The sequence below is a fragment of the Oncorhynchus mykiss genome, chromosome 4 (genome assembly GCF_057628025.1).
Source record: "Oncorhynchus mykiss isolate SJ-2025 chromosome 4, ASM5762802v1, whole genome shotgun sequence".
Classification (NCBI taxonomy): Eukaryota; Metazoa; Chordata; class Actinopteri; order Salmoniformes; family Salmonidae; genus Oncorhynchus; species Oncorhynchus mykiss.
Window position 1 is genome coordinate 41643291 of NC_143025.1, and position 24664 is coordinate 41667954.

Below are 24664 nucleotides of genomic sequence, written 5' to 3' on the forward strand. Positions count from 1 at the left end.
TTTATTGAAGTGGCTTGATCATTTTAATCAACATCACAAAATAGCATCAAACTTACACGCGATACAACAATGTATAAAGTTTTATTTTAAAACATTTTTTTTTTTTTACAGGCGGTAATAAAAGAAACAAAATGTAATTGTCTTTTGATGTCCAAATTCATGTTTGGGGTTTTAAACCACCCCTCTGCAGAGGGAGTGTAGCAGGGCAGCTATTGAATTTGGCGTATATGGTATGGTTCCGCTCAGTCAGGTTGTGCACAAGGTGACATTCCAAAGCTCACATGCAGCCAAGTCCGCATCTAGCCTCAGCGATATTCTAGGAAAGATCATTCTGAGGGCAGGATGCAAGTGGACATCTTGGGTCATAGTGACACAAATTCCTTCATATCAGTCCACTGCCCCAAGGGCTCAATAACAGTTGGTGTGTGTGATTAAGTATAGAAAGAGAGCACTTCTCTTTAATATATGCGCTGGGATGCAATGTGTGTAACCAAAGACTGATGACGAGGTGCAAACCTGGCTGATGTCATAGACCGAGGGACCAATCAAACTGCAGGACCTTCAGCACTCAACTCCTTAGGAGCGACCCTTCATCTTCTTGCGTGCATTCTTGCCCGGTCGTTTCTGAAGAATCACAAAACATATTAGAAAAGGAGCAAAATTACAAAATAACTACAATTTCAAATAACATAACAGGGAAAAATGTAATTAAACAATCAATTATTTTTTACTTTATTTCAAAATGTGATCAATGACGTCTGTCAGTCACTTACAGTCCCTCCTTTGGAGGGGCCCCTTCCTCCTTTTCCTCCAGGTCCCGCTTTGCCTCCTTTCCCCCCCTTTCCTCCTTTCCCATGAGCCACCTTGGCACGAAACCCTGACACATCATTGTGACTGTCCTTGGTGTTCCACTTGGTTCCACTCTTCTTTCCGCCAAAACCAAACCTCTGGTCCTTATACTTCCTCTTAGCATTGGGGCTGTCAAGTCAGAGGTTTGAGTCAAGGTACAGTACACACAAATGTGTTGTAAAAAGCACTGAATACAAATGAGTATAGGTAGGTAGTGGAGAATAAGCATTGGTGCACGACATTCACATCTGTGTGTGGCGTCTTACCCTTTTTTGTTCATGGCTTTTTTATCAGGTGTTTGGCCTCCTGCTGTTTTCCCTGATCCTCCTTTAGCTGGAGCTCCTCCTTTAGCCGTCTTCTGATCTCCTTCCAGGAAGTCCAGTTTGTCAGTCATGCCTACGAGAGAGGAGGGTGTTTAAACGTCATGAATCACATTGGGCAGTTTTAGCAGATTGCTGTCAACCAGAGCCACTTAATAACAACAAGTGTGAACAAGTTGGGTCGTAGGCCACAACACGTACAACTGAGGACCTACCTTTTTGATACTTCTTCACGGCATACATCATGGCCTTCTTCTCCTTCTGTCTCTTCTGAATAACCTCCACTTGCACCTACAGGACAGATTTCATATGACTACTTGTACCAAGATGACATAATAAAAAGTTACATGCCAGTGCACTGCTGTCCTTTAAGGAAAAAAGAGATGGGAGGAGAGGATACGGACCTTCTTGCCGTACTTCCTCTGCTCTCTTAGTTTCTTGGCCTTTTCTGACTTCTCCATCATTGTCTGCTTCATGATGAGTTTCTTCCTGATCTGTGGGAAAAGACAATGGATCGCATTATACATGACCACACCAGTGTTTCAGTGCCAGTAAAATGTCAGAATTTGCTGGACAAATGTGAGATTCAACAGCCATACCAATAGAAATCCATTTGAATGCCTCCACGTGTAAGATAATGTTTTATTAGGAGTGCCCGCTGGTGATTTATTGACACGACACCACTATGGAAGTGATTGCACTAATAATGCAAGAATGATAGCCCACCATGGGTACGTTAGCGCCTTGCATAAAGCACGTCTCCCTCTGTCCATCTGGCTAGTCAATATCCGCTGTTTCAGTGTCAATTTATTTTTTCAACTTGTGCCTTTATCCTTGTGAAAGTAGCTAGTTAGCTAGCTTGATTTGCATTTCTTACATTTTTCCTTCTTTTAAACGGCCAACTACTCGACCAGACATTAGATTAGTGGAAGAGGAGGAAATCAAAATTACTTCATCCTAATACTCCTTCTTGGTGGACTTGTATGACACGTCTCACCTGTATGCATACAGTTATGTCCGTCATAGTCTCACTGGTGCAGGAAACTTTGTGGGCCAGTACCATGATACAATGCTGCTAGTTGGCAAGCGAGAGCTCAAGACAGACTGGCAGATTAGAGATTATGCGATAACAAGACAACCTGAACCAACCTCCATGCATAGCCAATGTGATTTAAAGAGGATATTGATTTTTGTCAGGATACTTTGTCAAATAATGTTTTTAAGCATTAAAAAAAGTATTATATATCTGCCATAAACAGGCAATTACGGAAAAGTAAAACAACTCTTTTCATAACAGTTTTGCTGTCAGAGATTTACCAATACCTGATGCAATTAAGTCACATAGACATGGCAATATATCTCTGGGTCTAAGGCTACGTCAGGGCATCCTACCTTCTGCATTTGCTGGTCCGACTTGGCCATCTCTGCAAAGTAGTCCTCAGGTCTCTTGGTGGCTATCTTAAGCTTCAGGAGCCGGGGCATCGCATCCAGAACAGCGGCTTGGGCTTGGCGGTAGCTGGAGGACATCACCGTAAGAGAGGATGTGTTACAATTGCCATAGCTTAAAGAGCATAAAATTCCACCAAAGTCTCTCTTCAGTATGATACGAATGGATTTTTAAATTTATTTAACTTGACAAGTCAGTTAAGAAGAAATTCTTAATTACAATGACTGCCTACACTCGCCAAACCCTAACCAGGACGACGCTGGGCCAATTGTGCACCGCCCTATGGGACTCCCGATCACGGCTGGTTGTGATACAGCCCGGGATCGTACCAGGGTCTGTAGTGACGGCTCTAGCACTGTGATGCTGCGTCACTCGGGAGCCCCACACCCATGTATTCAACACCCATGTATCGGGGCAATACACTCACAAGAACATCTCTCTCTGGAAGTCGTCATCCGGGTTGAGGTCTCCGCTAGCCTTGTTGTCAAGTCTGCCCTCGGACTTGGCAACGATGTCATCAGCTGGGAGATTGACCATGTCCAGCCTCTCTACCCAGGGTAGTGTGTTCTTACGGAAGTCGGCGAGGCACTGTTTCAAACCCTCCTGTACACAACCATGAAGAAAATAAGTATTAGAAAAGCCACCTGTGATTCACATACTAGACAGGGCAACACCAATTTGGGGAAAAAAAGTATTTAGTAAAAGTATTTAGTCAGCCACCAATTGTGCAAGTTCTCCCACTTAAAAAGAGGAGGCCTGTAATTTTCATCATAGGTACACTTCAACTACGACAGACAAAATGAGGGCGCCTTGGTTCTTCAACAGGTGACTGGCTTAAATCAGAGGGAGCGGTGGCTGTGCTAACAGTGCAGCTAACGGTGGCTTTGGAGCAGCTAGCAGTGACAAACTGCTCTGGTGCTCCCTCACGTCGTGGCTCACAATTTTTTCTCTCTCCGACTCATCTTTCTTATCTCCCTCTTCTTCGGCCCCCTCAGACAGGGTCTGGATTTTCATTTTCTACCCGCACTCTTCTCTTGATCAGAAAACAGTCCATCGCAACGGGGCGAGATGGGTGACTAGCCAGCTAGAAGTTAGCACACACCAGACACACGTCATAGGGGACACGAGCTCGCAGCCAGGGATCGGATTGGAACAGAATCTCAGAGAGCTGGGACCAAAGTAACAAAGCCTACCATCAGTAACACACGCCGCCAGGGACTCAAATCCTGCAGTGCCAGATGTGTCACCCTGCTTAAGCCAGTACATGTCCAGGCCCGTCTGAAGTTTGCTAGAGAGCATTTGGATGATCCAGAAGAAGATTGGGAGAATGTCATATGATCAGATGAAACAAAAATATAACTTTTTGGTAAAAACTCAACTCGTCGTGTTTGGAGGACAAAGAATGCCGAGTTGCATCCAAAGAACACCATACCTACTGTGAAGCATGTCAGGCAGCTGTCAGGCAGTCCAGAACCCAGTTGCACAAGGTGGGGTTCAAACCCAGGGCCCGGGCTTAATGATGAACTTGGAGAATACCATGGTGTTAAAGCTATGAGCTATGGTCAATGAAAAGCATTCTTACATAGGTATTCCTCTTGTCAAGATGGGATAGGGCAGTGTGCAGACGATTGGATCGTCTGGGGATCTATAGGGGCGGTATGCAAATATAGGTGGGTCTAGGTGTCAGTTAAAGTGGAGGTGATATGATCCTTAACTAGCCTCTCAAAGAGGTTAAGCAATGGATTTTTTTTTTTGCCCCCACTGTATATATAAGAACAAATACTTATTTACAATGACGGCCTACCCCGGCCAAACCCTAATGACGCTGGGCCAATTGTGCACCGCCCTATGGGACTCCCAATCACATCCGGTTGTGATACCGCCTGGAATCGAACCAGGGTCTGTAGTGATGCCTCTAGCACTGAGATGCAGTGCCTTAGACAGCTGCACCACTTGGGAGCCCCAAAACTAATCATAATCTCTATGGGGGTGCCACAGGGTTCAATTCTCGCGACGACTCTTTTCTCTGTATATATCAATGATGTCGCTCTTGCTGCGGGTGATTCTTTGATTTACTTCTACACAGACGACACCATTCTGTATACATCTGGCCCTTCTTTGGACACTGTGTTATCAAACCTCCAAACGAGCTTCAATGCCATACAACTCTCCTTCAGTGGCCTCCAACTGCTCTTAAATGAAATGCATGCATGCATATTATTAGTAGATTTGGACAGAAAACACTGAAGTTTCTAAAACTGTTTGAATGATGCCTGTGAGTAAAACAGAACTCATATGTCAGGCAAAAACCAGAGAAAAATCCAACCAGGAAGTGGGAAATCTGAGGTTTGTAGTTTTTCAAAGCTTGGCCTATCAAAAACAGTGTCTATGGGGTCAAATTGCACTTCCCAAGGCTTCCACTAGATGTCAAACGTCTTTGGAAACTTGTTTGAGGCTTCTACTGTAAAGGAGGGGCTCATAAGGGCTCATTGAGTCAGTGGTCTGGCAGAGTGCCACATACTCGTTATGCTCGTTCACATGAGAGGTAGCCCTCGTTCCATTGCTTTTCTACAGACAAAGGAATTCTCCGGTTGGAACATTATTGAAAATTTAGGTTAAAAACACCCTAAAGATTGATTCTATACATCGTTTGACATGTTTCTACAGACTCAAACGGAACTTTTGGACTTTGTCTGGACCTAGTGCTCGCGTCTCATGAAGATGGATTACTGGGCTGAACGCGCTAACAACAAGGAGGAATTTGGATTTGAACAACAAATCAAGCATTTATTGTGGAACTGGGATTCCTGGAAGTGCATCATGATGAATATCAAAGGTAAGTGAATATTTATAATGCTATTTCTGACTAATGTTGACTCCAACATGGCGGATATTTCTTTGGCTGAACGTTACTGAACGTAACGTGCCAATGTAAACTGAGATTTTTGGATATAAATATGCACTTTATCGAACAAAACATACATGTATTGTGTAACATTATGTCCTATGAGTGTCATCTGATGAAGATCAAAGGTTAGTGATTAATTGTATCTATATTTTTGCTTTTTATGCCTATCTTTGGCTGGAAAAATGGCTGTGTGTGTTTTTGTGACTTGGCTCTGACCTAACATATGACCTAATATGTTGTGCTTTGGCTGTAAAGCCTTTTTGAAAATCGGACACGATGGGTAGATTAACAAGAAGTTTATCTTTCATTTGGTGTATTGCACTTGTTAAGCATCTCCAATCCCAAATGAAATCTAGAATCGTCTTCCTATTTCCCAACAAAGCCTCCTTCACCCATGCTGCCAAACATACCCTCGTAAAACTGCCTATCCTACCGATCCTTGACTTTGGCAATGTCATTTACAAAATAGCCTCCAACACTCTACTCAGCAAACTGGGTGTAGTGTATCACAGTGCCATCCGTTTTGTCACCAAATCCCCATATACTACCCACCACTGCGACCTGTATGCTCTCGTTGGCTGGCCCTCGCTACATATCCGTCGCCAAACCCACTGGCTCCAGGTCATCTATAAGTCTTTGCTAGGTAAAGCTCCGCCTTATCTCAGCTCACTGTTCACCATAGCAACACACACCGTAGCACACGCTCCAGCAGGTATATCACACTGGTCATCTCCAAAGCCAAAACCTAATTTGGCCATCTTTCCTTACAGTTCTCTGCTGCCAATGACGAACCAATTGCAAAAAATAAATAAACATATATATATATATATATATATATTTTAAATCACTGAAGTTGGGGACTTGTATCTCCCTCACTAACTTTAAGCGGCAGCTATCAGAGCAGCTTACCGACCGCTGCAGCTGTACACAGCCATCATCCAACCAACTACCTACCTCATCCACATATTTGTTCTTGTTTTTCTGCTCTTTTGCACACCAGTATTTCTACTTGCACATCCTCATCTGCACATATATCACTCCAGTGTAAATTGCTAAATTGTGATTACTTCACCACTATTGGCCAATTTATTTCCTTACCTTCTTACTTAATTTCCTCACACTGTATACATGTTTTTCTATTGTGTTATTGACTGTATGTTTGTTTATCCCATGTGTAACTCCGTTGTTGTTTTTGTCACACTGTTTTGCTTTATCTTGGCCAGGTCGCAATTGTAAATGAGAACTTGTTCTCAACTGGCCTACCTGGTTAAAATAAAGGTGAAATAAAAAAAATTGAATACAAACAGTGACAACGGTTGGCTGTTATCAAAGTGATACATTTGACAGTCAAATTTGTGTATTGGTGTGTGGCAAATTTTATGGGGAGACCTACCCGAATTATTCGCGCCATTTGAGAAAGAAAATTATAGCTGCATTCTAAGTCCTGCAACCCCAAGAGTGTATGACACAAATCAAAGACATTTATCCGTTTAAGCAATTGATAGTGTGTAATGTTGACAATAAATCTCTAATAACAGTATGTAATCCCCCCCCATCAGCGTGTGTAATGTAGTAAGTAACACACTGTCCACATCATGGAGTAACGTAATATAAATGAGAGAGTAAAACAATTCAATAACTTAATTTAGGATGATGGTAAAAATGAAGCAAACGCAGACTTTTCCAATAATCATATATCTCACTAGTTTAACCATTTAGAGAGAGAAAAAATGATCCTGACCAGTTTAACCAGGCTTAACGATTATAGCCTACATAGGACTTAAGTCTTTGGAAACAATGGTGGGTTGCGCACTCACCACATTGTTGACAATCTTCTTCGGTTCTTGTGTTGTAAAGTTCAATCCAGGCTTTAACAAACCCTTTGCAAATGCATCTTGAAGCTAATGAAAAAGAAACACAGCAAATAAAAGCTTTTTATAACCTAGCTAAAGTAAAGTTAGCAAAGACATCGCTAACTACCGTTAACTACTATTTAACTTCGCTAATGTTAGCTAGCTACCAAGCACCACACTATTGAATATTCAGTTACCTCTCCGTCAGATAATTCGCTGTCATCCTCCTCAGACGTCTCACCTAATTGCTCGTCATCTTCGTTAATATCCATGGTATTGTTAACGAGAATCATTGGATACAAACAGTTATTTGATGTAAAAGCGGTGCTCACATGGAGCGGTTCACGTGGGAAGGAAGTGGCGGCTTTAACAGTCCTCCGAAAATATCTTCCGGGGAAACACTCAGCCCGAATAAATCAAAGATTCCTACGCGACGTTTCTTTTTGCAGTATTTACAGTTTTCCTGGATTACAACTCTTGGAGAAAAAAATGTCCAGAAGAGTCAGGACAAAAAAACATATTCAATTTATATTGATATGGGTGTATGCTTTAATCATTTATATTCTTTGTTTATTATGTAATTACGCATTGTATGAATGCTTTTCCATAGTGATAGAATGTAACAATAACATTCTATTCATATTATATTATATCCCACGCCTCGGAAAAAACATAGCATGTTAGTCTCTGAATGTATCAATGATTTAAAAATAAATAATGAATAAGGAGTTGTGAGGAATCAACAATTTTTTCCCCCAATAAAGGTAAGTAGCTTAGTTAAATAAGAATAATTACTTTTCAAAGTTGACTTTTTGGTTCCAGGTAAGGCTATAAAAATGTGCCTATTGTAGATCAGGAGTTGTAGATGTAAATGTACAGGTCCAATAGCGCAATTTCAGATCAAAGTGAAAAGGATCAATATGGTCTTAAATAATTTAGTTAGTCTCCTTAAGAGTTTTGCTTGCCATATTTTAAAGATCAAAACCCTTCTGAATTCGTTTTTTCTTCTTCTGTCCTTTCACTGGCAGAATTTAGTCTGCAGCTTTGATTTGACAACACTCTGATGATGTCTGCAGTGGTGGCCCAGTGCCACTACAGCTTTGGTTTGCAGAGGGGCGTGGCCAATAACCTGTTCTACTTTGATGAGCAGACTGTCATCTTCCCATCCGGGAATAACTGTGTTCGTTATAACATTGATCAGAAATGGCAGAGGTTCATCCCAGGTATCTGCATGCTCACATCTCAGGAGTACAACAATATGGCTAAGGTCAGGGTGTGTTATAGATGTTTAGTGTCTCTGACACTACATCACTTTCTCTGAAATCTATTCATAGACTAATTTAAACCTGGCATACTTTTTGTTGTTGTTGCTGTTAACAACCTGTTTAAGATATCCAACTTCCAGTTATGTTGTCTTTGTGATTCATCTTTGATTTTGCTCATTAGGTTTGGAGAGGAGTCAGGGAATGTATGCCCTGGCTATCAGCTCAAACCGCCGCTACCTGGCGGTGTCGGAGCGTGGAGACAGGGCCACCATTACGGTGTACGACCTGCAGCACGAGCAGAGCCGGAAGAGGAAGGTGCTGAATGGAGGGGACATCCATGTCCAGGAGTTTGTCTCCATGGCCTTCTCCACTGACTCCAAGTACTTCATTGGCCAATCAGGAGCGCCAGACTACACCCTCTTCTACTGGATGTGGGAGAAGCAGAAGGTCATGGCCATGGTGAAGACCACTGTGGCCACTAATCCAGTCAACCAGGTGATGTCGGACTGCTCTCTTGTTATTGGGGCCAGGGAAGAGTCGTTGGCAAGGAAATGGTGATGTGGAATGATCCGCGTGTTCATTCAAAATTGCAGTGTTATTTTTCCATAGATAAGGCAGGGTTTCCCAACATGGGTGCATGTTGTTTTTTTCCCCCTAGCACTGCACAGCTGATTCAAATAACAAACTTATCGTCAAGCTTTGATTATTTGAATCAGATGTTTAGTGCTAGGGCAAAAAACAAAACGTGCACCCAGGGAGGGCCCCAGCACCGACATTGGGAAACCCTAAGGTAAGGCAACAAATCGCATTCTGGGTCCTTGCTCCTTACTCTGTTATAGTATTCACTCTGTAGCTGATCACACACATACTTATTCACTTTCAAAAGCTATATTATGATGGCACTGTCTCACACTCAACACTCTTAGAAATGAGGGTGAAGGTGCTATGGAAACATAATACACTCTTTGGAAAAAGGGTTCCTAAAGGGGTCCTACCTGGAACCAAAACAGGTTCTACCTGGAACCAAAAAGGGTTCTCCCATGGGGGCAGCCGATGAACCCTTTTGGAACCCTTTTTTCAAAGAGTGTATTATGTTTCCAGGTCAGCTTGAACCCATACGACAACACCCAGATCTGTGTGAGTGGGAATGGGGTCTTCAAGCTGTTCCGCTATGCAGAGGGGGTTCTGAAGCAGTCCACCTTCCATAAGCAAGAGACCCATAACTTCCTATCCCATGCCTGGATGTCTGAGGAGAGGGTGATTGCAGGGACAGAAGCTGGGAGGCTGATGGTGTTTGAGTCTGGAGACCTCCGATGGGACATGAGTGTGACCACCAAGACCACCATGTCACAGGACCCAGACAGGTGGGCATAAGGACACAGTAATTACCTACCTATCTACCATGAAATAAAATGTTACCAAATTAGCTGTTTATAAAGTTAGACCAATCTAAAGTGCTCTTGGATATCATAGCACAGAGGCAGTTAGAATCCAGTTTGAGCAACTTCTTTAATTGCACAGGGCACAGAACAGATGTCACACAATTTCCATGCCTGCTGTTGTTTCTTTTTACCTGCACACCTAAGAAGGTGAAAGCTGAAACGTCTGTGTATGTTACCCTCCTAATGCCGTAATAATAATAATACAAATAAAATGTTTTACAGTGCAGAGGGAAATGATGAAGAGACCCCTCAGTTGCCACGGGTTACAGTCATCACAGCTTACTCGAAAGGCTTTGCCTGCTCGGCCGGTCCTGGGACTGTGTATCTGTTTGAGAGAACCGACGACAAGGACAACTACAGGAAGACCAGGGAGATCAGGGTGACAGAATTGATTTCGCCAAACTATAACAATCACTCAAGCGAGCTGTATACTGCAAATCTACGCACCTTCTGCACAAATAGACTATTTGTAAAGAGATTTCTGATAAGGTCTCTGCCTTTGTATTTATGCTTGTGTGTTTTGTATTAATGTAACTGTGTTGGGTGTGCATGTATATGTGTGTGTGTGTGTTCATGTATGTGTTCCATTCAGATCCCCCCAGACCAGTGCAGTCACGAGCCCAGCCATGCAGAGCAGCAGCAGATTGTCTCTCTGGTCATCAGTCCATCAGAGGAGACAGTAGTGACCAGCACAGATCGTGGTCAGCTCTACAGTATCACCCTGTCCTCTGCTGAGATGAGCAAGGGGGAGCAGGTCCAGTTTGAGTTCCTGTCCCACTCTTTCCACTCTGGGCCTATCACCGGCCTGTCCGTCTGCATCCGCAAGCCCATCATCGCCACCTGCTCCCTGGACCAGTCTGTACGCATTTGGAACGTTGAGACCAAGTAAGAGCTGCGGGTTTGACAATCCCTTTTAATACAGATTTTCTGGAGTTTATGTCAAGTCTATACAGTGTCCCAGCCTGTGATGATTAACTCAGCTCCTTTGTTATTTTAGACACTGAATGGTAGTTACAGTATGTCTGAGAAAAACAATTATTGGCTGGCTGTTAGGTTTTCTAGAGCCTATATTAGGTCTGTTTTTAGAGCCTATATTAGGTCTGTTTTTAGAGCCTATATTAGGTCTGTTTTTAAAGCCTATATTAGGTCTGTTTTTAAAGCCTATATAAGGTCTGTTTTTTAAAGCCTATATTAGGTCTGTTCTTTAAAGCCTTTATTAGGTCTGTTTTTTAAAGCCTTTATTAGGTCTGTTTTTAGAGCCTTTATTAGGTCTGTTTTTTAAAGCCTTTATTAGGTCTGTTCTTTAAAGCCTATATTAGGTCTGTTTTTAGAGCCTATATTAGGTCTGTTTTTAAAGCCTATATTAGGTCTGTTTTTAAAGCCTATATTAGGTCTGTTCTTTAAAGCCTATATTAGGTCTGTTCTTTAAAGCCTATATTAGGTCTGTTTTTTAAAGCCTATATTAGGTCTGTTCTTTAAAGCCTATATTAGGTCTGTTTTTAGAGCCTATATTAGGTCTGTTTTTAAAGCCTATATTAGGTCTGTTCTTTAAAGCCTATATTAGGTCTGTTTTTAGAGCCTATATTAGGTCTGTTTTTAGAGCCTTTATTAGGTCTGTTTTTAGAGCCTATATTAGGTCTGTTCTTTAAAGCCTATATTAGGTCTGTTTTTAGAGCCTATATTAGGTCTGTTTTTAAAGCCTATATTAGGTCTGTTTTTAGAGCCTTTATTAGGTCTGTTTTTAGAGCCTATATTAGGTCTGTTCTTTAAAGCCTATATTAGGTCTGTTTTTAGAGCCTATATTATGTCTGTTCTTTAAAGCCTTTATTAGGTCTGTTCTTTAAAGCCTATATTAGGTCTGTTTTTTAAAGCCTTTATTAGGTCTGTTCTTTAAAGCCTATATTAGGTCTGTTTTTAGAGCCTATATTAGGTCTGTTCTTTAAAGCCTATATTAGGTCTGTTCTTTAAAGCCTTTATTAGGTCTGTTCTTTAAAGCCTATATTAGGTCTGTTTTTAGAGCCTATATTAGGTCTGTTCTTTAAAGCCTATATTAGGTCTGTTCTTTAAAGCCTATATTAGGTCTGTTTTTTAAAGCCTATATTATATTAGGTCTGTTTTTAAAGCCTATATTAGGTCTGTTTTTAGAGCCTTTATTAGGTCTGTTTTTAGAGCCTTTATTAGGTCTGTTTTTTAAAGCCTATATTAGGTCTGTTTTTAGAGCCTTTATTAGGTCTGTTTTTAGAGCCTTTATTAGGTCTGTTTTTAAAGCCTATATAAGGTCTGTTCTTTAAAGCCTATATTAGGTCTGTTTTTTAAAGCCTATATTAGGTCTGTTCTTTAAAGCCTATATTAGGTCTGTTCTTTAAAGCCTATATTAGGTCTGTTTTTAAAGCCTATATTAGGTCTGTTTTTAAAGCCTATATTAGGTCTGTTTTTAAAGCCTATATTAGGTCTGTTTTTAAAGCCTATATTAGGTCTGTTTTTTAAAGCCTATATTAGGTCTGTTCTTTAAAGCCTATATTAGGTCTGTTCTTTAAAGCCTTTATTAGGTCTGTTTTTAGAGCCTTTATTAGGTCTGTTTTTAGAGCCTTTATTAGGTCTGTTTTTAAAGCCTATATAAGGTCTGTTCTTTAAAGCCTATATTAGGTCTGTTCTTTAAAGCCTATATTAGGTCTGTTTTTAGAGCCTTTGTTAGGTTTGTTTTTAAAGCCTATATTAGGTCTGTTCTTTAAAGCCTATATTAGGTCTGTTTTTAGAGCCTATATTAGGTCTGTTTTTAAAGCCTATATTAGGTCTGTTCTTTAAAGCCTATATTAGGTCTGTTTTTAGAGCCTATATTAGGTCTGTTTTTAAAGCCTTTGTTAGGTTTGTTTTTAAAGCCTATATTAGGTCTGTTATTTAGAGCCTATATTAGGTCTGTTCTTTAGAGCCTATATTAGGTCTGTTCTTTAAAGCCTATATTAGGTCTGTTCTTTAAAGCCTTTATTAGGTCTGTTTTTTAAAGCCTTTGTTAGGTCTGTCTCCTTTCCGTTCCCCCCCAGCACCCTCGAGCTGTATAAGGAGTTCCAGGAGGAGGCGTTCAGCATCGCCCTCCACCCGTTTGGCCTGTTTGTCATGGTGGGCTTCTCTGACAAGCTGCGACTCATGAACCTGCTCATAGACGACGTCAGGACCTTCAAGGAGTTCACCGTGCGAGCCTGTAGAGAGGTCAGAACGAAGAGTTCTCAGTGCCAACAGTGCCTCATTTTCGATAGCTGAACATCACTGGTACTCAAACATTGATTTCTAGCTATTCCAGCTCTTGCAGTGTACTGTACGCTTTTTCCTTTTAGTGTGCCTTCAGTCACGGAGGACACCTGTTTGCTGCGGTCAATGGAAACATCATCCACATCTACTCCACCACTACGTTCGAGAACGTCCTCAACCTCAAAGGACACAATGGGAAGGTTAGGAATGGTACACTGGGGGAGGGCACTGATGGTTTACCGTGTGATTCATCATCAGAGAGTAAGACCCTAGCTAGCAAGCTCCAACTAGCCCACTAGCAGCCCGCCTCCGGCATATTTTCTCGCCCACATCTGGCAGCCGCTTGACCAACCACAGTTCCAGTAGGCCTCACCTCAGGCCAACAGTTCCTGGCCATGTGACCTGACCAGGAAAAACATTTTGGCCCTAGTTATAGCTTTAGGGTCGCAGAGATAACGTGACCGCAAGTCGGTATTTTGTTTGAGGCTCGCCTGTCTCCATCTACAGGTGCGCTCCATAGCCTGGAGTGGTGATGACAGCAGGCTGGTGTCGTGTGGTATGGAGGGGGCTGTGTACGAGTGGAACACCCTGACCAGCAAGCGGGAGTCGGAGAGCGTCCTCAAGTCCTGCAGCTACACCAGCGTCACCATCTCCCCTGACGCCAAGACTATCTTTGCCGTGGGGACCGACTGTACCCTGAAAGAGATCCAGGCCTGTCAAGTGAGACCCAAAAAATGTTACATGCTTCTTCCCTCTAGGGAGTTTTTCCTGTACGTTGCTTCTGCTTTGCTTGCTCTTTGGGGTCTAGGCTGGGTTACTGTAAAGCTTCTCTTGACAACTGCTGATGTAAAACATTAGATTTAAATTGATTTGAAATGTCAGATACTCTGACAACTGCGTATTAGTTTTGAGATATAGTCAGTTATAATGATGCTATAAAATTATATCAGGTTTGTCTTGTAATCAAATCAACAACAACAAAATTCACATGCGAGAAGTAACACAAGAAAATTAAATAACAATAACAAGGCTATATACAGGGGGTACCGGTACCGAGTCAATGTGCAGGGGTACAGGTTAGTCGAGGTAATTTGTAAAGTGACTGCGTAGATAATAAACAGCGAGTAGCAGCAGTGTAAAAACAAAGGTGGGGGGGGGGGGGGGGGGGGGGGGGGGGGGTGTCAATGTAAATAGTCCAGGTGGCCATTTGATACATTTTTCAGCAGTCTTATGGCTTGGGGGTAGAAGCTGTTAAGGAGCCTTTTGCTCCTAGACTTGGCGCTCCGGTACCGCTTGCCGGGACTGGAGTCTTTGACATTTTTTGGGGCCTTTCTCTGACACCACCTAGTATATAGGTCCTGGATGTCTGTAGCGCCTTTACGGTCAGATGCCAAGCAGTTGCCATACCAGGCGGTGATGCAACCAGTCAGGATGCTCTCGATGGTGCAGCTGAAGAACATGTTGAGGATCTGGCTATAATAATAGCTATAAGATGGTTTTAATAATTGAGGGGTGCAGTTAGAACTTATTAGCCAGTTCTTATTCTTAGTATGCAGAAGTTTCCTTCGAGAGCGGTACTATGCTGACTGTTTTGAGTTCATATTTTATTTCCCTTAACTCTTCATTACATTGTTTTGATGGTGTCAGTTTCCAGCTGTGTGAAGTGAAGTTCTGAAAGGGAAATAAATAGTGTTTCCCTCTCCGTCATAATGACTGGGGCCAGAGAGTTGACGGCCATCTTTCTGACAGTCTGTGAAAATAATCAGGGAAGAGGATACAGTCCGTCAGATAGAGGCCCTTTGAGTTATTCTGAGCTGCTGGAGCTTGGAGAGAAGAACCCACAACAATCATAAGCATCTCAATTTGGAAGAGTTTTATCCAGTCCTGAATAGATCAGTGGTTTTGTTGGATGTTGGATGCCTTCATCCTTCCCCATTAGGCTATTTGCATTCCAAGTGTTGGTGAAGTAAACAACTTTCACTGACAGAATATCCACTTCAATAAATGAGTCCCTCGGGGTAACTTAGTTCTACTTAAAAATGTACATGTACACTCCTGGGTGAGGCTGGCATAATAATGTTAATGTTATGCATGAATATTAACAACACTTTACCTCTGCTGCATTTGTTTCTCGCCATCCCTTGATAGTACCCTTTATATGGTAGTCTTTATATGGTAGCCTTTATATGGGCTTTTCCTGGTTAAAATAAAGGTTAAATAAATAAAAAAATTGGTAGCCTTTATATGCACATCCACTGTGTCCTCATCCCCTGGCTGTCCCTTCTCTCTCTCTGTCAGATCCTACGTGAAGTGCCCGCTGAAGATGTGGCTTACACCACCATCGCTATGTCCCGTTCTGGGCGCACGCTCTTCACTGGGACCTCCATTGGAACCATCAGGGCCATCAAGTACCCCCTGTCCACCCAGAAGGACTGGATCGAGTACCAGGCCCACTCTTCACCTGTCACCAAGGTAAGACTTGCAATACCCTCACAAAACAGTAAAATACTGTGCATTGCAATGGAACACTACACAACGCATCACAATTTGAGCGATTACTGTGTAATGAACCCACAACAACACAAAAACCGACACAACCTGTTTTACAAGCATTTCGCTACACCCGTAATAACATCTGCTAAATAGGTGTATGTGACCAATGAAATTTGACTTGATTAGATTTTTTATGGAGGCCACTGTGTTCTTGGGGACCTTCAATGCTGTAAAAATGTTTTGGTACCCTTCCCCAGATCTGTGCCTCGAAACAATCCTGTCTCGGAACTCTATGGACAATTACTTCAACCTCATGGCTAGGTTTTTGCTCTGACATGCACTGTCAACTGTGGGACCTTATATAGACAGATGTGTGCCTTTTCCAAATATTGTCAAATATATTGAATTTACTACAGGTGGACTTCAATCAAGTTGTAGAAACATCTTAAGGATGATCAATGGAAACAAGATGCACCTGAGCTCAATTTCAGTTTTTTATTATTTCTAATCGCCTTTTGCTTTGTCATAATGAGGTATTGTGTGTAGATTGATGAGGAAAAGTTTTATTTCGTCCATTTAAGAATAAGGCTGTAATGTAACATAATGTGGAAAAAGTCAAGGTGTCTGAATACTTTCCGAATGCACTGAACGGAGGTGTTGAAGTGTGTGTCCTCTCTGTGTTCAGATGGTGATCACTTTTGATGACCAGTACCTACTGACGGTTTCTGAGGACGGCTGTCTGCTCATCTGGAAGATCATAGACAAGGAGGGCCGCGGCCTGAAGAGAGACAAGGAGATCACCTACGCTGAGGAGATCCTCATCACCAAGTCAGACCTGGAGGAGAAGGTAGCCCACCATGGGGATTTTTGGAGCATTACACTGACTTGATACATGGGTTGGGTGTGTTCCATTATTGTAGGTTTGCGAGGGCTATGGTCACTCCTACTCTAACCTGATTAATCACATTATCCCTGTCCTCCTGTCCTCTCGTCCTCTCCTCTTCCTCCCCCTCTCCTCCCCTGCTCTCATGCCTCCTTTTCTCTCTTCTCCCACTCACTTCACTTCACTGCTACTACTCTTCTTCTCTCTCTCTACCTTGTCCCTCGCTCATTCTCTCCCTCACTACCTCCTCTCCTCCTATAACAGAACCAGGTGATGTTAGAGCTGAAGACACGTGTGGAGGAGCTGAAGATGGAGAATGAGTACCAGCTCCGTCTGAAGGACATGAACTACAACGAAAAGACCAAGGAGCTGTCAACTACATTTGTTCAGCAGATGGAGTCGCTCAAGACCAACATACAGGTGAGACAGACAGGGCTTCAAACATAATCAGTTACCTACCTCAAACAACTTAACTAAATAAAGTACTTCATTTTAATAAATAACCGACATGAAACAAACAAGGACAGCGTCTGGACAGGGGAAACATAACGAAAGTAATGCTGACACAGTGATCAAACTGAGAAACAGACAGATATAGGAGGTGGCATTCAACAAAGTAATGGCGTACAGATGAGTCCACAGAAGTGCTGATACGCGTACCGATGGTGACAGGTGTGCGTAATGATGAGCAGCCTGGCGCCAGGGAGGGAGAGCAGGCATGATAATACTCATCAATTTGATTCAATTCATTTAGTAAATTAGAGTGATGAAGCTACATTTAGATGGTAAATAAGCTCTGAGATAAACACTAATATGGTATGAACTAGTACGGGAGACCGGGGCAATTGTAAAAGGGACCTTGAATTTCTCCAAACAGAAACAAGCTAGAGTGATGAAACTCTCTCAGCACATGCCCATTTAGGTTCTCTCCCTCACTATTTGCAGGTGAAAGTAGTTTTTACGACTGCTGCATTTTTCTTATACTGTCTTGAGCATTAATGTTCAAGAATTCAAGCTATCATCATTTTCATCACTATATGTTGGCTAAACATTGACATTGAAATGTTTGACCTGTCACTATTGTTGTCCCTTGCTAGGCACATGAGATTTTGTCATTGCTACTGGGTTGGTGGCAATTGTAATGCAGTGTTAAAATAAACCCTAGCCAAGCAGCCAATGATGAAAAAAAGTTATATTAACTTTAGGATTGAATGAATTACACATTAATTATATGTGACGATCGTCTGAAGAAGTAGGCCAAGGTGCAGCGTGGTAAGTGTTCATGATCTTCAATACTCAGAACACCAAACAAAAACATGGCGGCTCCGTGCCATGGATCCTTACTGCAGGCTCCGGGCCATGGATCATCACTGGAGGCTTTGTGCCATGGATCATCACTGGAGGCTTCGTGCCATGGATCATCACTGGAGGCTTTCGTGCCATGGATCATCACTGGAGGCGTCGGGCCATGGATCATCACTGGAGGCTTCGTGCCATGGATCATCACTGGAGGCGTCGGGCCATGGATCATCACTGGAGGCGTCGGGCCATGGATCATCATTGGAGGCTTCGTGCCTTAGATCATCACTGGAGGTTGGGTTCGTGGAGCTGGCACAGGATATACTGGGCCGTGGAGCCGCACTGGAGGTCTGGAGCACAGAGCTGGCACAACCCGTCCTGACTGGATGCTCACCCTAGCCCCGCAACTGTGGGGCGTTGGCACAGGACGTACTGGGCTGTGGAGACGCACCGGAAAGACAGTGCGCAGAGCCGGCACAGGATATCCTGGACCGAAGAGACGCACTGAAGGCCAGATGCGCTGAGCCGGCACCATCCGTCCTGGCTGAATGCCCACTCTAGCTCGACAACTGTGAATAGCTGGCACAGAGCGCACCGGGCTGTGCATGCAAACCTGTAACACACGGCGCAGAGCCGCATAACATGGTGCCTGTCTAGTCACTCTCTCCCCACGGCAAGCATGATGAGTTGGCTCAGGTCTATAACCTGACTGCGCCAATCTCCCCGTGTGCCTCCCCCAAAAGATTGCCTTTGCCTCTCGTGCATGCTTCGTCGTGCCAACTCCTCGTATCTTCGCCGTTCCGCCTTTGCTGCTTCTAGCTCCTCCTTAGGACGGCGATATTCTCCAGCCTGTGCCCAGGGTCCCTTGCCTTCCAGTATCTCCTCCCATGTCCATTCCTACAGAAAACGCTGCTTGGTCTTTTTGTGGTGGGATCTTCTGTGACGATCGTTTGAAGAAGTAGACCAAGGTGCAGCGTGGTAAGTCTTTAATACTCAGAGCACCAAACAAAAACAACAAACGGAATAACGAACGTCACGTTCTGCTGGCTTCACAGAGATAAAAAAAAAAAAAACAAGATCCCACAACATAGGTGGGAAAACAGGCTACCTAAGTATGATTCCCAATCAGAGACAACGATAGACAGCTGCCTCTGATTGGGAACCACACTCGGCCAAAACCAAAGAAATACAAAACATAGAATGCCCACCCCACATCACACCCTCACCAAATAGAGAAATAAAACATCTCTCTAAGGTCTGGGCGTGACATTAAATAAAAAAAATAACTTTAAATAGCCTTGGAGTACTATAGATTACCAAAGAGGTGATAAACATATATTTCCATTTAACCAGGCAAGTCAGTTAAGAACAAATTCTTATTTTCATTGACAGTCTACAGCGGCCAAACCTGGGCCAATTGTGCACCACCCTATGGGACTCCCTATTACAGCCGGATGTGATACCCTGGTTCGAAGCCAAGCTGTATCTGTAGTGACACCTCTAGCACTGACATGCAGTGCCTTAGACTGCTGTGCCACTTGGGAGCCCAATATCAGTTGGGCACCATCAGACTATTCAAATGTTTTGAGAGGAACAGAATGACCATGCGGAAATAAGGATGTTACTGTAATTATTGGTTACACTCACATGAAAAAAATACTATAGTATATTATGGTATAAATACTATAGTATTCACTGTTTTTATAGTCACGTGCCTCAACCTCCAGCTGCGTACCCCCTCTAGCACCAGGGTCAGCGTACTCTCAAATGTTGTCTTTTGCCACCATTGTGAGCCTGCCACACACACACACACTATACGATACATTTATTAAATATAAGAATGAGTGTGAGTTTCTCCTCAAGGAGAAAGCCTCCACTTCTATGTCGAAGATAATATAACAGAAATACTATTGTAAATACTACAGTAATGTCTGCAAAAACGCTACAGTAAATAGTACAGTATATTACAGTCCGCAAAAACCCTATAGTAAATACTACAAAATACTACAGTCTGCAAAAACCCTATAGTAAATACAAAAGAGCTCTTATAGGACCAGGGCACAAATAATAATATTATAATAATAATACATAATTTTGCTCTTTATTTAGCCATCTTACATATAAAACCATATTTGTTAATCAATAATTGTGAATAACTCACCACAGGTTAATGAGAGGGGTGTGCTTGAGAGGATGCACATACTGTAACTCTGTAATGTTGGGTTGTATTGGAGAGAGTCTCAGTTGTAAGGGGTGCGTAACTGGTGGCAGGGAAGTCAGATGCAGGAGAGCAGAACTAGGTAATAGCCGGAGCAGTTTAGTTCCAAAACCAACAGCATCAAGAAAATAACAGCTTGGGTACAAAACCTGACGCGCACCAGTCAACATGTGCACAAGTACTTACAAACAAACAATACCACACAAAGACATGGGGGGAACAGAGGGTTAAATACACAACATGTAATGTGGGAAATTAAAACCAGGTGTGTGGGAAAACAAGACAAAACAAATGGAAAAGTGGATCGGCGATGGCTAGAAGACTGGTGACGTCTACCGCCGAACACTGCCCGAACAAGGAGAGGAACTGACTTTGGTTGAAGTCGTGACAGTACCCCCCCCTTTGACGCGCGGCTCCAGCAGCACGCTGACATCGGCCCCGGGGACGACCCGGAGGGTGAGGCGTAGGGGCGATCCGGAAGGAGATGGTGGAACTCCCGCTGCATTGAAGGGTCCAACACGTCCTCCACCGGAACCCAGCATCTCTCCTCCGGACCATACCCCTCCCAGTCCACAAGGTACTGAAGTCCCCTTGCCCGACGCCTCGAATCCAGTATGGAACGAACAGAGTACGCCGGGGCCCCCTCGGAGGAACCTCCTGCACCTCAGACTCCTGGAGCGGTCCAGCCACCACCGGCCTGAGGAGAGACACATGGAACAAGGGGTTAATACGGTAATCGGGGGGGGGAGCTGTAACCTGTAACTCACCTCGTTCAGTCTCCTCAGGACTTTAAATGGCCCCACAAACCGCAGACCCAGTTTCAGGCAGGGCAGACGGAGGGGCAGGTTTTGGGTCGAGAGCCAGACCCGGTCCCCCGGTGTGAACACCGGGGCCTCACTGCGGTGACGGTCTGCGCCGGATTTCTGGCACAGCATGGCGCGCTGAAGGTGAACATGGGCGGCGTCGTCCACCGCAGGACGGTCGTCCACTGCAGGAGCCTCGGTCTGACTCTGATGCCAAGGAGCCAGAACCGGCTGATACCCCAGTACGCACTGAAAGGGGGAGAGGTTAGTGGAGGAGTGGCGGAGCGAGTTCTGGGCCATCTCTGCCCAGGGCACGAACGCTGCCCACTCCCCCGACCGGTCCTGACAATAAGACCTCAGACATTCCCTTGGCAGCAAGAGCCTTTCAGTGGATGCTGCCGCGTCGGGAGCAACTGCTTGCACGTGCGTTACCACTCCACTATGTCTCCCTGTGATGGCTTTCGCGCCATCAGTACAGATACCAACACATCTTGACCACCAATGTCCATTTGATGTCACAAAGGTGTCCAGTACTTTAAAAATATCCTATCATGTTGTCCTGATTTCCAGAAGAGGATGTCTTCCTTAATTGAGCCCCCATGAATGCAACGGACATATACCAGGAGCTGTACCAGGCCCGCCACGTCTGTTGACTCATCCAGCTGTAACGCATATAATTCACTGGCTCGTATACGAAGCAGTAATTGTTTCAAAACATCTCCTGCCATATCACTGATGCATTGTGAAACAGTGTTGTTTGATGAAGGCATTGTCTGTATAGTTTTTTTGAGCCTTTTTCCCCCAGCATTGTCCCAGCCATATCCGCGGTAGCAGGAAGAATTAAGTGCTCCACACTAGTATGGGGCTTGCCTGTCCTAGCCACTCGGTAGCTCACCATATAAGACACTTCTAACCCCTTATTATTAATGGTATCTGTTGCTTTTATACACGTCTTACTATTCAAAAAACTCCCGTGTCTTATTTTTCAAATTGTCATGTTTCGTTTCTAAATTTCTGCGAGAGAGTAACGGTTAATGTGATTGGATTTTAATTATTTGACTTGGCTTCCTGTATTTGACATTGTGTTGTTATTTCGCTGAACACTTGATGGTTTCATTTTATTTTTGGCAGTGAAACGAGGCTACTCTGGCAAGAAAAAGAACTCACCCAAATGTATAGCCATGTTGGAAAATATAAATGTACTCCCCAGTTTGGGAATACCTGCTCTACAGTATACTACAACATTCTGTTGTTAGTACTACACATGATCCACAGGAGGTTGGTGGTAACTTAATTGGGGAGAACGGGCTCGTGGTAACGACTGGAGAGTTATCAGTGGAATGGTATCAAATACTGTACATCAAACACAAGGTTTCCAGGTGTTTGATGCCATTCCATTTGCTCCGTTCTGGATATTATTATGAGCTGTTGTCCACTCAGTACCCTCCACTGACATGATTGAGGGATATTGCAGGGTGTAGTATAGTATTCTACAGTTTACTAAGATTTCTATTGTAAGTACTGTAGTATTCTATAGTAAACTGTAGTATTTTTGTGGGCGTATATATAAATAATAATATTTATTTCAAAAGCATTACTTATGTCTAAGATAATTCATAAACATTCAGTTTTTTTTTAAAGTTAAGTGAATATATTTGGTTTATTTTTCAGGAGTTACATTTGACCCCAGCTACTGTTACTGAAACAGATGTATTGTACGTTCCTTATATATATATTTTTTTTAAAAGTGATCGGCCTAGTTCAAGTGGTCTCAATTGCCCCTGGTCTCCCCAACATTTGATTTACCTTGTACCAAATAACTCTGAGTCTGTTTACTGTACTGTACTGTCTTCGGGAAAAAAAGGGTCCCAAAAGGGTTCTTTGTTGGGGGATAGGGTTCTACCTAGAACCTTTAACATCCTAAGGGACCGTTTTTGGAGGATAATTCTTTGTAAGGCAAGAAGGGTTCTACATAGAACCATATATCATATTTCACAGCATGCGCTAATGAAGGGTGATTTTCAGAATAGTTTGTTTAAATATCTATGTTTTTCCATGTACAATGATTGGTTGATTATAAAGAACATTCTAGTAGAACCATTTTTTTCTAAGCGTGTAGCTCAGTATAATACTTTTAACACGGTTTAACTTTCAAAAGTGTTCTACTCTCATTATGGTATGCACTGAGTGTACTTTGCCTTGTAAGAGTCGGCCTTGATAAGAGCTACTGCTAGATCGATACATGGAAATGAGAATTGAAAGTGGCTCTGGCTGGGCTGGCGTAAAGGGAACACCTCAGTGAGGTGCATGTGCAGAGATATCCCTCTCCACCTTTCTTCATCCCTCTCTCCATCTCTCCTGTCAGATCCTGAAGACAGAGAGAGACAATATGGAGGTAGCTAATCAGGAGACCATGTTCGAGGTCATGGAGAAACACTCCAAAGAGCTGCAGGATATGGGTAAGTTCTGTTCTATTCTATGCTATTCTCAGTTCTTGTCCATCTTTCAGAAGAAAACAAAAGTGACCTTTAAGTTTGTAGTTAAGAGACTTGAATGAGACTTGAATGACTCCCATTGCAGTGTGAACATTGACAGCAGCACATGATAGCATTGACTGTGTTTGATCCAGGGTCCTCATTGGATATCCTCTCTGTCTCTCTCTGCGTTCCCTTAGAATCGGCCAACAGTCAGAAGCTGATGCTGGAATATGAGAAGTACCAGGAGCTGCAGTTCAAGTCTCAGCAGATGCAGCAGGACTACGAAAAGCAGCTGCAGCAGATGGACGAGAGCAAGACTGCTGCCCTGGAGGAGCTCACCCTCTACTACGAGGGAAAGATGCAGGAGAAACTACTGGTGCTGGAGCAGGTAGTGGATACTAGGATGTCAAGGGGTTGTATGGGGACGTTTGGAGATGGGATTTGCGGCTTTATATAGAGTCCTCACAGATAGGGTCCTGTTTTTTCCCCTCACCAGGAATAACCTGGGGTTAGCGCCCAGAGTTCTCCCTGGTCAGATCATGTGGTCCGGAAAAACTCCTGGCTTTACTTCAAGGCGATGTAGTCTAGTCAGGCATTTAGCGGCAACCTTCACCCTCCCTTCTGTCCTCTCTTTCTCCTCTCCTCCCTGCTGTGACACTGATTGGAAGCGAAGAGACAAATGAATATCGGAGCACCAGGTTCTCCGATCGAGGATGTCTGCGGAATCTTTAAGGAAATACGACGTCAACTCCCATCATTGCTAATGGGGGTGTGAGTGGCGGGGTGGGGTATGTGGGGGGCGCAACACTGGGCCTGCATAACCACCTCATTATTTCATTCTGAGAGAGAGAGAGAGAATATTTTAAGATCCCCTTTATTGGGTAAAGACCCCACACTACAATACATCACATTACCATTTAGCCCTCAGATGTCATACTCAAGAAATAATCACGAAAGCACAGCAAGTTGACAAGACACTAGAAGAGAACCCTCCTGGAAGGATTCACAGAACACTTCGTTCCCCCCCACCCAATACATTCCCAGAAACGTTTGTAAAAAGTCTGATGGCAACCATCAATACCAGGGAGACCAGAGGAGATCTGTATAACTGCAGTGGACAGTTCCTGCAGAGTAATGTCCGAGTCCAAAGCAGCTCTCTGC

At 43.4% G+C, this 24664-nt stretch overlaps 2 protein-coding genes across 2 annotated transcripts in view; one reads left to right on the forward strand and one right to left on the reverse strand.

The window, feature by feature from the left end:
• On the reverse strand, positions 1-8445 carry ebna1bp2 (EBNA1 binding protein 2). The gene is made up of 9 exons (XM_021599702.3): positions 7575-8445; positions 7342-7425; positions 3044-3219; positions 2562-2685; positions 1574-1663; positions 1385-1460; positions 1116-1245; positions 774-978; positions 1-624 (listed from the first exon to the last, which is right to left on the reverse strand). Exons 1-9 carry the CDS (start codon positions 7668-7670, stop codon positions 577-579), a joined length of 1029 nt encoding a protein of 342 aa, XP_021455377.1. The 5' UTR covers positions 7671-8445; the 3' UTR covers positions 1-576.
• The window catches only part of LOC110521003 (cilia- and flagella-associated protein 57), a 27031-nt gene continuing 10726 nt past the window's right edge, over positions 8360-24664 (forward strand). The window contains exons 1-13 of the mRNA XM_021598443.3: positions 8360-8600; positions 8824-9137; positions 9744-10006; positions 10307-10463; positions 10677-10969; positions 13126-13291; positions 13417-13530; positions 13838-14050; positions 15629-15802; positions 16509-16670; positions 16971-17126; positions 23392-23485; positions 23701-23891. Coding sequence (XP_021454118.3) covers positions 8441-8600; positions 8824-9137; positions 9744-10006; positions 10307-10463; positions 10677-10969; positions 13126-13291; positions 13417-13530; positions 13838-14050; positions 15629-15802; positions 16509-16670; positions 16971-17126; positions 23392-23485; positions 23701-23891 — 2457 coding nt within the window. The 5' untranslated portion in view covers positions 8360-8440. The remainder of the gene's footprint in view (positions 8601-8823; positions 9138-9743; positions 10007-10306; positions 10464-10676; positions 10970-13125; positions 13292-13416; positions 13531-13837; positions 14051-15628; positions 15803-16508; positions 16671-16970; positions 17127-23391; positions 23486-23700; positions 23892-24664) is intronic.